The 15596-nt window shown below is 39.1% G+C and overlaps 1 protein-coding gene and 1 long non-coding RNA gene across 10 annotated transcripts in view; one reads left to right on the top strand and one right to left on the bottom strand.

Annotated features, from left to right (window-relative positions):
* The window catches only part of LOC134806383 (mucin-2-like), a 116864-nt gene that overhangs the window by 86986 nt on the left and 14282 nt on the right, over positions 1–15596 (top strand). For 7 of the 9 annotated variants that reach the window (XM_063779614.1, XM_063779621.1, XM_063779622.1 and 4 more), the window contains exons 2-3: positions 14308–15288; positions 15374–15490. In XM_063779614.1, the coding sequence (XP_063635684.1) occupies positions 14308–15288; positions 15374–15490 (1098 nt within the window). The remainder of the gene's footprint in view (positions 1–14307; positions 15289–15373; positions 15491–15596) is intronic. The other 2 variants (XM_063779615.1, XM_063779616.1) reach the window with 2 other exon arrangements.
* The window catches only part of LOC134806470 (uncharacterized), a 484735-nt gene that overhangs the window by 86573 nt on the left and 382566 nt on the right, over positions 1–15596 (bottom strand). The window lies entirely within an intron of this gene.

A 15596-nucleotide genomic window follows, 5' to 3' on the forward strand; every position in this document is an offset into this window, starting at 1 on the left:
TTTTTCTTTCACTAATCAAGTGCCGACTAATCGGCCATATTTGCCGACTAGTCGCCGACTACAAATGTGGCCGGATAGTCGGCTTTCCCGACTAGTCGGTACATCCCTAATGTTTACATTTTTGCACCTTATCCCATTGTAATAAGGCGAAACGTGTAAATATACCTTTGACGTCGACTGTACCCTAATGTCATCATAGATATGTCAAATTTCTATGAAAATATGACATCTCCTTTCTTTGTCCTGTTTAAATCGGTGTAAGGTTAGCTTAGCCTAGACTGACTCTGGTAACCACTAGGCGCTACTTGCACCATCCCACTCTAACCCGGGGTTAAGCGGGTAAACCGGTAACCTAGTGTCAAATTGTACTGGTAACCATGGTAACTCCAGGATTAACCGGCTTACCCCGGGTTAGTGGAATGGTGCAAGTGGCGCTAAGACGGTTAATATGTGGCCTAATTTAAAAAAAAAAAACGTCCTTAGGTAATAAATACTAATTAATACGACGCAAAAACCGGCTTCCTTTGTTTTTGCTAGCAACGCTATTAAAATATTTAAAAACCTATTTATAACTTTAAATATGCATTTATTAAGGAAGTGTTCAGAGTGCATTTAATTTGCGCAACCGTAGGTAATTAAGAGCGGTCTAGCCACACGGAGCTCTACTTAAATAACGTGTTATATGTGTGTGGAATTGCAAAACACCAGAAGACAGAAGTTTTCCTGCGAGAATTAAATCGTCTTTTAACCGCGTTTATCACATTAGGGAGATCATTGTAGATATGTTAATTATAAAAACCGGGCAAGTGCGAGTCGGACTCGCGCACGAAGGGTTCCGTACCATAATGCAAAAAAAAAACGAAAAAAAAGCAAAAAAAAAAACGGTTACCCATCCAAGTACTGACCACTCCCGACGTTGCTTAACTTTGGTAAAAAATCACGTTTGTTGTATGGGAGCCCCATTCAAATCTTTATTTTATTCTGTTTTTAGTATTTGTTGTTATAGCGGCAACAGAAATACATCATCTGTGAAAATTTCTACTGTCTAGCTATCACGGTTCGTGAGATACAGCCTGGTGACAGACAGACGGACGGACGGACGGACGGACGGACGGACAGCGAAGTCTTAGTAATAGGGTCCCGTTTTACCCTTTGGGTACGGAACCCTAATAAACAAGTGAGAGTCAGACTCGGCTACCGAGGGTTCTGTACTTTTTAGGGTTCCGTACCCAAAGGGTAAAATATACTATTACTAAGACTTCGCTGTCCGTCCGTCCGTCCGTCCGTCCATCCGTCCGTCCGTCCGTCCATCCGTGCCGATTTTTTAGTATTTGTTGTTATAGCGGCAACAGAAATACATCATCTGTGAAAATTTGAACTGTCTAGCTGTCACGGTTCATGGGATACAGCCTGGTGACAGACAGACGGACGGACGGACAAACGGACAGACGGTGGACAGCGGAGTCTTAGTAATAGGGTCCCGTTTTTACCCTTTGGGTACGGAACCCTAAAAACACATGTTTCTAAATAAACACAGGAGATTAATTTCTCACGATAAACATGGACATAAACTGATCGAGCCGTAATTCTGGGTTGTATTCAAATTACGATTTCCGGAAATTGGTGTTGGAGAAAGAAATAGAAACAGACAGGTATTCATACAAAAGTAAACGACCACTTTCATATGTTTATTTAGTTCTCATTTTTAGGAACAGATCCATATATTCTAGCTCTAATGTCAAAATTCAACTCTATCTCTTCAACCGCTGCTCCGCTCTCCACAAAATGAACATTGCCAATGGAAGGATAAACTATTTATGCAAAGAGGAATATGGAATAACCCTTTTTTAGGTATAGTATAGGTATATTATAAATTACTCTAAGAAGATTTGGTTTGAATAGTCTCAAATGTCTCAAGGCCTATTCCTGGTCAAAGTACGTTCCTCGTTTATTACAATACTATTGCTCTCGCCTCTTTGATAGTTAACGAAAAGCGATAGCTTGCAAATATCACGACTATTCGACAAAATATTGTGGGGCGTGCTATTCATTACAGTCGTTCCTAGAAGTTGTTTAACAAAACCGTAACTACACCTAAAAGCAACAACAAAAGGGATCCTTTGTTAATGAATTTTCATAGAAAGATACCTGTTTCTATAGCTGTTGAATGTAGTAGACCGAGGTGACATCCATCTACCCCGTATATAAAAAAACCGGGCAAGTGCGAGTCGGACTCGCGCACGAAGGGTTCCGTACCATAATGCAAAAAAAAACGAAAAAAAAAAAGCAAAAGAAAAACGGTCACCCATCCAAGTACTGACCACTCCCGACGTTGCTTAACTTTGGTCAAAAATCACGTTTGTTGTATGGGAGCCCCATTCAAATCTTTATTTTATTCTGTTTTTAGTATTTGTTGTTATAGCGGCAACAGAAATACATCATCTGTGAAAATTTCTACTGTCTAGCTATCACGGTTCGTGAGATACAGCCTGGTGACAGACAGACGGACGGACGGACGGACGGACGGACGGACAGCGAAGTCTTAGTAATAGGGTCCCGTTTTACCCTTTGGGTACGGAACCCTAATAAACAAGTGAGAGTCAGACTCGGCTACCGAGGGTTCTGTACTTTTTAGGGTTCCGTACCCAAAGGGTAAAATATACTATTACTAAGACTTCGCTGTCCGTCCGTCCGTCCGTCCGTCCATCCGTCCGTCCGTCCGTCCGTCCGTGCCGATTTTTTAGTATTTGTTGTTATAGCGGCAACAGAAATACATCATCTGTGAAAATTTGAACTGTCTAGCTGTCACGGTTCATGGGATACAGCCTGGTGACAGACAGACGGACGGACGGACAAACGGACAGACGGTGGACAGCGGAGTCTTAGTAATAGGGTCCCGTTTTTACCCTTTGGGTACGGAACCCTAAAAACACATGTTTCTAAATAAACACAGGAGATTAATTTCTCACGATAAACATGGACATAAACTGATCGAGCCGTAATTCTGGGTTGTATTCAAATTACGATTTCCGGAAATTGGTGTTGGAGAAAGAAATAGAAACAGACAGGTATTAATACAAAAGTAAACGACCACTTTCATATGTTTATTTAGTTCTCAATTTTAGGAACAGATCCATATATTCTAGCTCTAATGTCAAAATTCAACTCTATCTCTTCAACCGCTGCTCCGCTCTCCACAAAATGAACATTGCCAATGGAAGGATAAACTATTTATGCAAAGAGGAATATGGAATAACCCTTTTTAGGGTTCCGTACCCAAAGGGTAAAACGGGACCCTATTACTAAGACTTCGCTGTCCGTCCGTCCGTCCGTCCGTCCGTCCGTCCGTCTGTCACCAGGCTGTATCTCACGAACCGTGATAGCTAGACAGTTGAAATTTTCACAGATGATGTATTTCTGTTGCCGCTATAACAACAAATACTAAAAACAGAATACAATAAAGATTTAAATGGGGCTCCCATACAACAAACGTGATTTTTGACCAAAGTTAAGCAACGTCGGGAGTGGTCAGTATTTGGATGGGTGACCGTTTTTTTTTTTGCTTTTTTTTTTTTTTTGCATTATGGTACGGAACCCTTCGTGCGCGAGTCCGACTCGCACTTGCCCGGTTTTTTTAGGTATAGTATAGGTATATTATAAATTACTCTAAGAAGATTTGGTTTGAATAGTCTCAAATGTCTCAAGGCCTATTCCTGGTCAAAGTACGTTCCTCGTTTATTACAATACTATTGCTCTCGCCTCTTTGATAGTTAACGAAAAGCGATAGCTTGCAAATATCACGACTATTCGACAAAATATTGTGGGGCGTGCTATTCATTACAGTCGTTCCTAGAAGTTGTTTAACAAAACCGTAACTACACCTAAAAGCAACAACAAAAGGGATCCTTTGTTAATGAATTTTCATAGAAAGATACCTGTTTCTATAGCTGTTGAATGTAGTAGACCGAGGTGACATCCATCTACCCCGTATATAAAAAAACCGGGCAAGTGCGAGTCGGACTCGCGCACGAAGGGTTCCGTACCATAATGCAAAAAAAAACGAAAAAAAAAAAGCAAAAGAAAAACGGTCACCCATCCAAGTACTGACCACTCCCGACGTTGCTTAACTTTGGTCAAAAATCACGTTTGTTGTATGGGAGCCCCATTTAAATCTTTATTTTATTCTGTTTTTGGTATTTGTTGTTATAGCGGCAACAGAAATACATCATCTGTGAAAATTTCAACTGTCTAGCTATCACGGTTCGTGAGATACAGCCTGGTGACAGACAGACGGACGGACGGACGGACGGACGGACGGACGAAAGGATGGACGGACGGACGGACGGACGGACGGACAGCGAAGTCTTAGTAATAGGGTCCCGTTTTACCCTTTGGGTACGGAACCCTAAAAACAGCTCACTAAAAAATCTAATAAGTAACAATAGGTATTAGGTAGGGATCTAGGGATATACGTAGAGTTCTGTCCGTCACATTTATCTGACAGATACGGATAGATCTGTGCCTAAAACTTGTCATACATTGACAAATTTACCCGCAAGCATCCTGAGCCTAAAATCCTAATATTTCCTACTCGGTAATTTCTCAAATAATGCTGCTGGAGCTACAGTTTAACCTTCCGTTTTCTCTGCCCAACTCCAAACCTATTAGCTAGCTTCTAGTGGTTAGGTGAGGTTTCTAAAAAACCCTGACACAATTTCCTGACAACCCTATCCACAAGACGCAGCTGTCAGACTAATCTGGCGGATGAGAATACATATGTTGAATGTTGTTACGTAACGTCCGCAACCGGTAGCTAATGGTGCACCGCAAGATGCATGGAATTCGATACGGGTAAGTGAAAGCATGGAATTTTTGGACAAGTCTGGCCTTGAGCGGCTTATTAACTTCAAGAAACATTATCATCATCATCATTTCAGCCTATATACGTCCCATTGCTGGGCACAGGCCTCCTCTCATGCGCGAGAGGGCTTAGGCTATAGTCCCCACCCTAGCCCAATGCGGACTGGGGACTTCACATACACCTTTGAATTTCTTCTCAGATGTATGCAGGTTTCCTCACGATGTTTTCCTTCACCGAAAAGCTAGTGGTAAATATCAAATGATATTTAGTACATAAGTTCCGAAAAACTCATTGGTACGAGCCAGGATTTGAACCCGCGACCTCCGGATTGAAAGTCGGACGTCATATCCACTCGGCTACCACCGCTCTGCGCGCTCAAGAAACATAGGTATGGTGAATTGGTGACATTAATTACCCCTAATATATTTAATTACTACGAGATATTAGAAACTCAATAACTATATTGATTATAATTAATATGATAAATTTAAAGACGACTTATTTACGAGTTTCTACAGAAGACTTTAAAAGTATAAAAGACCTCGAGTTTTCTAAATTTGTGACGAGAGCCTAAAAATGAGGCGAATTTGGAACGGGTACCGCCGTGGCCCGGTGGTCTAGTGGTCAGGACGTTAGAGTTAGACCAAGAAAATTCTGCATTGATTTTGATAGGACACGCAGTGCAAGTGTTATTGTAAACGTCAAACTTCTATGAAATTATGATGACGTATAAGTAACACTTGCACTGCGTGCGCTATCAAAATCGTTGCAGACTTCTCTTGGTCTAACACTATCTAGGTACTTATATTTATAACGTATGCTTGTCGTGCCAAAAGTCACGCGTGTTTTGTCAAATTTTATCACTGCATCGTCTGCATACATGATTCATTAGGTAATAACGGAGGCTACAATGCGTTGATAAAACCAGAATATGCCCCCATTACCCCCGTTCACTTTCGCCCCACCTTGACCTCGCTCGGCTTTGTGTAATGAAAGCAGAGCTTTCTGATATGATAAGGCGTGATCGATCGGCTTGTGACTTACTGATTATTGACATGTGACATTATGTGTGCTTATAACTAGAGTATACGGTCTGCACAGAATAAATAATAGTACCTAGGTACAGAAGACTCACTCTCTAACAAAACGCGTCTGTTACGATCAGGACAGATATGGCCGCTAGGTGGCGACAGCGCCACGCGCGGCTTATGGCTAGCCACCAAAATTGGTGTGGAACGGATGTACTTTCAGCTACCTGTAGCAAAGCGACGAAATCGCGGAGAGAGCCACGCCTGCGGTCAGCAGCAGAAGTTGCTAAGCGGGCGTTCAAAATACAAATATGCAGGAAACGTCTTTAATATAAATGTCTTGATAAAGTTACCTTTTTTAGGGTTCCGTACCCAAAGGGTAAAACGGGACCCTATTACTAAGACTTCGCTGTCCGTCCGTCTGTCACCAGGCTGTATCTCACGAACCGTGATAGCTAGACAGTTGAAATTTTCACAGATGATGTATTTCTGTTGCCGCTATAACAACAAATACTAAAAATAGAATAAAATAAAGATTTAAATGGGGCTCCCATACAACAAACGTGAGTTTTGACCAAAGTTAAGCAACGTCGGGAGTGGTCAGTACTTGGATGGGTGACCGTTTTTTTTTTTTGCTTTTTTTTTGTTTTTTTTTTATATGGTACGGAACCCTTCGTGCGCGAGTCCGACTCGCACTTGCCCGATTTTTTATGTTTGCTGCAGCAATGCAGTCGGTAGCATTGCTTCAGCAGTAAGGGTAACATTCCATTTCTGACCGCAGCTGCACTACTAGTACGAACGCGTCAGTGTTATTGTCAATTTCTATAGTAAAATGAATGGTAGTGCTGCTGTCGTTGGAAATGGACTGTCACCTTTAATTACAAAATTGATGTTGCCCGGATTTTTGACCATTGTGGCAGCGATATTGCTCTGACCGAATCCGAACAATTTCACAACGTATGCAATGCGTCTGCATAAGCTTTTTGAGGCAGCCATCTCCAGTACAGATGTGGTGCATAATTGTTTTCCATCGTATTTTCTCGGACACGTTCGTATTCGTCATACTACTTCAGTCAACCTCGGTACTTTTTGTACACTCTTATTAGTTTTATTACATACAATATGTCGTTGTTTCCATCTTACCGGATTGTTTTATATGAACAAGGAAAAACGTGATTTAAAGAACAAATTCTCCTATTACGTATTTGCAATACGTATTGTCCGTTTTATCATTGATAAACAATCTCAATTGAGTTTTGTTTCTACACCGCTTGCTTAAGTAAAAGCAACTGGTGGTGCGTGCAGCTGGCCCTAAATTATGCGACATGCAATTCAAAAAGCCTCGGATAAACAGACAATGCTCCGGCTCCGGCTGTGGAATGAGCTCCCTTCCGAGGTTTTCCCGAGGCTCTACAGTATGGGGTTCTTCAAAAAAGAAGTGCACAGGTTTTTAAAAGATCGGCAACGCGCATGTAACACCTCTGGAGTTGCAGGCATTCATAGGCTACGGTGACTGCTTACCATCAGGCGGGCCGTATGCTTGTTTGCCACCGATGTGGTGTAAAAAAAACGGACATGGGGAAACTATAAGCGTTCCTAGTTCACTATGGAACCCGAAAAGGGCAGTACCGTACCGTCCATAGAACTCGACTCCCACTGGCTTGCCTAATTTGAGAAGATGGTGCATTTCACTCCGTCAATAACGCCTACGTTCTTAGCTACTCTAGCGCACTCTGGAGAGATTTGGAACTATTATTTATAAATAGCTGACAGCTGGACACTGTCCATGCTCTGCTGATCAGCTTAAGCTGATGGCTTCAACCAAATTTAATTAATAAATTAATAAAACCAATTCAAGGTCCAAGCTAGTGCTCAACATGCTATGTCCAATAGTTGATATTAAAAATACTTAATGCAACCTTGTGGCGTTGGGTACTAAAATTAGGAAACCGCAATATCTATGAACTCACCGCATTCGTTGCCATTCCGTCTGTCACCAGCATTTTCTAAATATAGTCAAACTGGCAGCGTTTTTCAAACATATCGAGCCGGCATTGGCCTGTCGGAAGTCAACACATTGCTATACTTACATACAGGCCAATTCGAACGAACACATGATATTTTATTTTTCACATCCCCGCTAGGAAGGATCAAAGTGGCACTTTTCCTCCCTGCTAGGGGGATCAAAGTGAGTACTTTTCTGTTATAGGACACATTTTTTTTTCATTTTTACATACAATTTTTTTACCTTAAATAGTGTTTTGATACATGATAATTTCCTCATTTTTTTTCCCTCATAGTTGATGTGAAAAGCAGTATGTGTCACACGGTATCAAAATTATTTCGTCTTGGGCGTTAACACTTGAATCCCTCATTACGCTTAGGATTCTACTTTAGAATCCCTCACCACGTTCGGGATTCTATTGTAGAATCCATCGCTTCATTCAGGATTCTATTGTAGAATCCATCGCTTCATTCAGGATTCAATGTACGCCCTTGACGGAAATATATCATTTTGATCCCTTGTAACACAAACTACTATAGTTATCGTACGTATCGTACATACATGTACGGATAAGTACGAGCGAAATCATATTTGAATGACATCAGTTAGATGTCAGTCTGATATCAGTGTTCGTTCGAATTGGCCTGATAGTTTCTTGCAAATTTATTTGCTATTGAATGCTTAATTCGATTGACATTAAATTCTGAATCACTTGAATTATTTCGCCTTGACGGACGGGTTCTGAGGTTTTTGATCAATTATTTAATAAAAGGTTTAGTAAGATAATTCTTACATAATTGTTTCAAAAGATTGTTGCTACCTTAAAGCTTTTATCGGGGCTTTGGAAATTTCGTTAATATTGAAAAAAAATATGCTAGCGATTATACATTTCACTATAGGTTTGTATGTTTACCGAATAAATGAGCCCATTCATTCGATAACCGTCATTTTTTACAGATATTCTAGTCGTAATAAAAACAATGTAGGTAACTTACAATGTAACGCCCTACTTATTTATTATGTAGGTAGTTGTACTATATTCCATTAAAGTTAGGTTAGGTCATACAGTATGTAGTGCATGTAGTGCATTATTTTCCAATGTGTTTTCACTGAAACGTACGAACGTGTCTTGCTATTTGAGTCAGTCTCGGCAAAGAGAATTAAGTGTCTTTGGTCTCGGTACTTGGTACGGAGGTTGACTTGACAAATACGAACGTTTCCGAGAAAATATGATGGAATACAATTATGTGCTACATCTGTACTTACTTTTGGCTAGGCAAATATTTAAAAGCTTGAAGTATACTTACCTACTTATAATTCTTTATAAAGTACGACAATTCCTATTTTGTCGTCAGTAGACTATCCATGATTAAAGTACCTACATGACATGTAGATCTAATTAGACATAAATATAAATTTATTGGTAAGTAAATATATATTTTTACATAATTAATATCTAATTTTTACTTTATTTCAATTAGAAAGACGACTGCTCTGAGTCGTTTCTGGTCCAAATGCTCTTCATAGATAATGCTGTAAACATTTTGGTCAATTTCGCACCGGAAGCGGTAAATAAGTAGTCTTCATGATTAATTTTGTCACATACTTTATCAAGCAATTTTCGTCAGTAGAATAGAGCGGCAAATTTAAAAAATGTAGGCGTGAAGGGTTATCGTCCCATGAAAATTTTAATTTCGCTCCTTTTTCTAGTGACAAAGTTGTTTGACCGGCTATACTGACATTACTGACTGACTGAACTGTTTATAACTGAGAATTCTAGGACTACTTATGTACTATTAATGTCAACCCACACAATCGTGCGACCCCGATTTTATTCGCAGTCATTTCAGGGCGTTGTCAAAAATCGAATCTGCATTGCGCAAGAGCATGCAAAGCCACTTACGTTGACGTATGTGTAACAATCAGGCCAGCCAGACAACGACAAGTCTAGATAGCCATCTATTCTGCCTTATTACGGTGACACAGAGGCCATAATAGCGTAATCTGGGGGCGAGATATGACAGAACAAAATACCGAGTTCTGTGGCTAGGTGACCCATGTTATCGGGTATTTAATGAGTCTGTAATGTAAACCGATAGCTTTGAATGTCAGGTGATTATGCTAGACTTAGTCTCGTTAAACTGAGACTATGATAAATCGAAATAGCAATATTCATATTCATATTTTATTGATAAAGCTAATTACACGTCAAGAGTACATAAAATAAAATTACATATCACTACAGTATTAGCTAAAATACTTAGGTTTTTAGAATTTGGAACTCAGAGCCGAATTTTTATGTAAGCAATATTTTAGCCATCGCAAAAGTTGTTACTAGTTTTGTAATTAATAAAATGTTATAATTATATCCATATAAAACATTTGTTAGGTATTTTTTCATTGCAATCGAGTCTAATTTGCTTAAAACACCGAGTTTGAGATATAAGGTCGTTTCTTATTTTATTGAGGAGTTGACCTTAAACATAATACTTACCGTATATTATGTTTAAAATACTAAATTCCAAGATCGAGACATAGTTACTTCTTAGAACGGTTCGAGAAATAGGCTGTAGTTTTCAACTACATAAAAACGCAACGGTCATAGTCATAGTCATAGCTACACATCGGTAACTCGTGGCATTTAGGTAGCACTTAAAAGATTAGTGATGAGCACACATCGGTAACTCGTGGCACTTGACAGTTTCTAACAGACTAGTGATGTGACAATGTTCTTCCTATACGAGTCGAGAAACAGAAACCACTAAAAAAAGGAATTAATTAAACTAATCTTTTAAGTGCTACCTAAATGCTACGAGTTACCGATGTGTAGTCATAGCGGTCAACTCCGCTTGTTCCTGCATGGACATCCTTTGTTTGAGGAACCTCAATACGAAAGAAGTTTTTAAAACTATCAGAAAACTTAGTCACCCTACATGTTGTGAATGGTCGCCTTGCCTTTCACCCAGCTACCAGCGCTTTGTCCTGCCGACATTATGTCATAAATCACCGACAGCACAAATTTAATTATCGTTTAATTATATTTGCTCAGAGCTTAATAAAATGTAAAACTGGTGTACATTTATACCTGCTAGCATTAGCAACTGACATGTTGGACTTATTAATAATTTATTATACATTATTAAACATGTGAACAACATTATCTTGAACGCGACTAAGTAGATATAATATACCCACTATTCAAAAGAAAATTTAAGGGCCAATAAGTATTTTGATCATTACAGAAGAACTAATTTCATGTTTATTGAAATACCTACGTATGTGAAATAATTGACTACTTATTTTATTTTTATATTTAAGTCTTAAATAACAACCAAAGCCTTGTTTTACTGTTATAAAAAAATACAGAATGTTTTGTGAAACCAAACACCCTGTTTTCACGTTGTGCTTTTTACGTGACGTTCAAAATACTTTACGTCACCCTAGGCCCGTAAGAGGGATTTTCTTCCCACGGGACGGGAAGAAAATCTCACTTCCTGGCCAAGGCAAGACGTAAAACTTTACACAAACCATGGGCGGTAATTCGTAAAGTCCCAGCTCGCATGTTTATGGCCCTCACCTTCGGTTCGGGCCACAAACTACTGCGATCTGGAGCATTTACGAATTTACCTCCCTAGGTATGTAATGTACTATAGTGGTCCCTATTTTCTTTTGAGCAGTAAAAAAGGTAACTCGAAAGTCAAAAGGTGACGTTTGACAATTCAGTGACCGCAAAACATATGGCACTGTACAACTACCTGCAATAATATGTTACTCTTCGAAGGCCGCAAAAATATGTGACACGCTTTTATGGCTCTACTAATAAGATATTGTCAGATATTTTTGCGGCCCTCTTTGTGTAACATATTATTGCAGGTGTCTGTAATGTACTGCGCCATCTGTTTTGGATGCCAAACCTTGTTTGGCATCCAACACATGATTTTTTCTTAGAGTTTACCTCTCTATTACAATCAAATCTCTTTGGCTCAGTGGTTAATAGTGTTATAAATAATCACATACAACGTTTAATTTTATTCATATACAATATTTACGTGTCTTCGAGCCTCCATTTAAGTCAAAGTTAATTAATGAGTTCAAACAATATCTGTTTAAATCAACGCTGACTAAAGTGAGAGGTCCACATATGGCAATGTCCACACATTATGCCTACATCAAGCCATACATGTGGCACACGTGTGGTGTGAACTGGTTTTAGACCCTTAAATTATCTGTATATGCCTATATGTTTGTTGTATGTAGTGTGACATAATTTTATTTGCATTATAGCCTAACCATAGAGCTTAGGTATATATACTCAGTTTAAAATGCAAGGCATTATAATCAAAACCTGCGCAAACGAGGCACCTTTATTAGAAATTTCAATACAAAATGACCCGTATCAATTGCACTTGAGTATATTAACTACTTAATAAGGGTTCCGTTTTTTCCTTTTGAGGTACGGAACCCTAACAAGTGCCAGTTGTATGAAATTTCTTCATGGCCCAGTTCTGTCAGCGTTTTGCAAATATTTTCGACCTTCTATAGGCTTCACAAAAGGCTTTGGCGGTCACGAAGTTCAGACTCACGATTCGACCACTTTGCACTCTCTAAGGATACTTAATCTACTCATATGACGAGCCATTTGTTAGTTAATGCATTTAAAAGGTTTTGATTAATGTAAGTGTAAAAATGACTACCTCTAATGGACCTAAGTACAGATCTAGTATCTAATAGATCAAGGTTAGCGCGGTCAGTTTCGAAATGGCTCAGCGGTTTAGTAAATTGCAATATTAACAGCAGGTATGCCCAAAAAATACGTGAGTAAGAATTATTTAGAAATATTTTTCTTATTTACATGTACGTCAACTATAATATGCGATTAAAAATGAGAACTACAATCAATTGACTAAAACAAAACGTATTATCTTCAAAATAATATATTTTTGCTTTTGATACACAAATACAAAATGTTTGTTAATTTGGGCCAACTTCAATTCAACTGTTTGAAAGATAGCTCGTGATATTGTGACCAGATAGACATTCGTATGGTTAGTGGCCATCGGGCCATGTCAACAATCAAGTACTTACTTAATAAAAGATTTAATTGGATATTCGGTAATATAACGGTTTAACGGTCATAACTTATAAAAAGAAGAAAATATACTTATCGAGAGAGGAAGACGACGAAAAATAATTTGAAATTTATAATAATAATCACCTACACAAGGTTTTCAATATGACAATCAACCTGCCAACGTACATAGGTTATGTTTTTCTTTTAAAACTACCTACGCAACACAAATAAGTTTATGATAGGAAAATTTTGTAAGCAACGGACAACGGACAAGCTCTCCTGTCCCATCTTCCGTCCGTTCCGTGTCCGTTTTCAAACCCGCCTGTGTCACGCAAGAAAAAATCGTTACATATGCAGCGACCTTTAATAAAGATGTTGCAACGATGCAACAATGCATTATTTCGACATCTACTCCAATGCATCTACCATCTAAAGTAGAAACAAAGAAAGTGCGATGATTTAACGTTGATGCCAACAATGTGCGGAACACCAATATTACCTAACTCGAGTAACTTGCAACTTTGCACACAAGAACGGTGATCGCTGTAACTTCCTTTACTTACTAAGTACTCGTATCAAACAAGGACCTTACAGTAACATTTATGAATGATTCACGGTTAGTTTCACTAGATTAATACCTTTTGTATTGTTTTCGAGCTCCCGATACTAACAACAAGTGTTAAACGTTAACGTAACGTTATAACGTTGAAAGCTAACGCAGCCGACGCGCATGAATGAGGGTAGAGCGAGCGCGGTCTACACAACTTTGACACCCACCCGCTATCTTCAGTTACCCGTGAATAAGATGCATGTAACTGCGTCAAAATATCGGGAGCTATGAAAGGGGGAAATATGAAAATGAAAAAAAGCACATCAGCTGTTACTGTTAAGCTGTTATCAAGTAAATCACCCTCCACGTCCTTCAAGGTGAAATATTCAAGCCTCAGAAATTTGGCCTACTTGCTACGTCATAATTTTATAAAACGGTTATCACCTTAACTTCGAAGGAAAGGGTTATCAATTATCGTATACCTATCCGTGTTGATCGGATATCCGATTTTTAATATTATGTTAACCACGATGATCACCTTCGTTTCTCAATTAATTCATGTTAATTTTAGGAATACCCATATACGTGTAGTATCTCATCCTGTAATTGTTTTTATAACGAATACTTTGATTCAGATTTCTAATGAGATAACTAGAATAATCATGAGTCAGTTACATTCGCTATTGCTTAACACTTGATGCAAATTTCAGTAATACTCAACGATCCGTATTATCTTATCCTGTAATTATCTCATGATCTTAATAATTCTAATAGGATATTTTTTAATTCCAGGCGCAGGAAACGACGCGTGTAGGCAGAAGACTACCAATACACACGTCCACAGAAAGCAGCGCTCTTGAACAAGAGCATGCTTCTACACCAAGAAGAGGGTCGAGGAGAAGAGAAGAAAGCTCGCCACGCCAAGCTGTGCGCAGAACACGGACACGTGCTCCTCAAACTGAAGAGGTCACTCAACCAGAAACTAAACGGGATACCAACGAACGCTTCGATTCGAGAAAAGCTTACAGTCGGACACGAAACAGGCCCGAACCAGAAGAAGACACTCCTAAAGCTAACGTTATTAGAAGCAGATCGCGATTCAACAGGCCAGCTCCTACCCAACCCACACCTACTACAAAGGCACCAGAAGTCACTTCTCCCAATATAGATGAAAGCAAAATAGAAGTCATCAATTCAACTCTAGAGGAAATAACCAAGATGGTTTTTAAAGAATATGAACCTGTAACACAATCTAATCGCAGAACTTCAACTCGAACCATTGCAAATGTCACTCAACGAAGACGTGGCCGAGTCAATGTCAGAACCAATGAGCAATCAGACCTTACTAGTTCCGGCACGACAAACTCCATTTCGATTTCTGAAAAGGGGCCCACTACTGATAAAATGATAGATCTAAGAAGTTCTCGAAAACTAAGGTATAAACAGCGGCTACCAGAAACAGATACCAATTTAACGGGTCTTGGTATAACGGCTTCGAATGAGGTTCAACAGTCTAGTCAAAACGAGACCCCTAGTCAAGAGACCAAGCTATCAGCCCCTGTAGAAAATGTTCAACAAAGCACTGAGACGAACCCTTTGAAAACGACGACTTTAAAGGTCATGAGGATAGTCAGGCGACCTGTTCAGAGAGGAAAGGGAAGCTTCAAGCCGAACGCGTCCGAGTCTCGAGCTAAAAAACGTTCGGATGAAGTAAATGAAGACGACAACTATCCTGAACCTTTCAAAGCGCTGTTGCAAGCTAAAAATGCTTCGGTAAGTTTTATCCTGATAATCAAAACTTCCTCTCTTCTTACAAAATTGGCCTAACTCACAACATGTCAAAATTTTAAATTTTCAGACACTGTTTACCTCTCCAAGTGACGAGAGTCTGACCTTGAAAGCATCACAGAAAGTTCATTCGTTTGCACCATCACAACAGTCGACACTAAGTTCTCTTAAAAATAAATACTCACGGGTAATTTCACATCTCACCATTGTACCTAGCATATAGATTTCTATTATATATTCTATACACTGTCATTTATCACTAAAATGAGCAAGAAATGAATATAAAATAGTTT

The sequence above is a fragment of the Cydia splendana genome, chromosome 3, assembly GCF_910591565.1.
Source record: "Cydia splendana chromosome 3, ilCydSple1.2, whole genome shotgun sequence".
NCBI lineage: Eukaryota > Metazoa > Arthropoda > Insecta > Lepidoptera > Tortricidae > Cydia > Cydia splendana.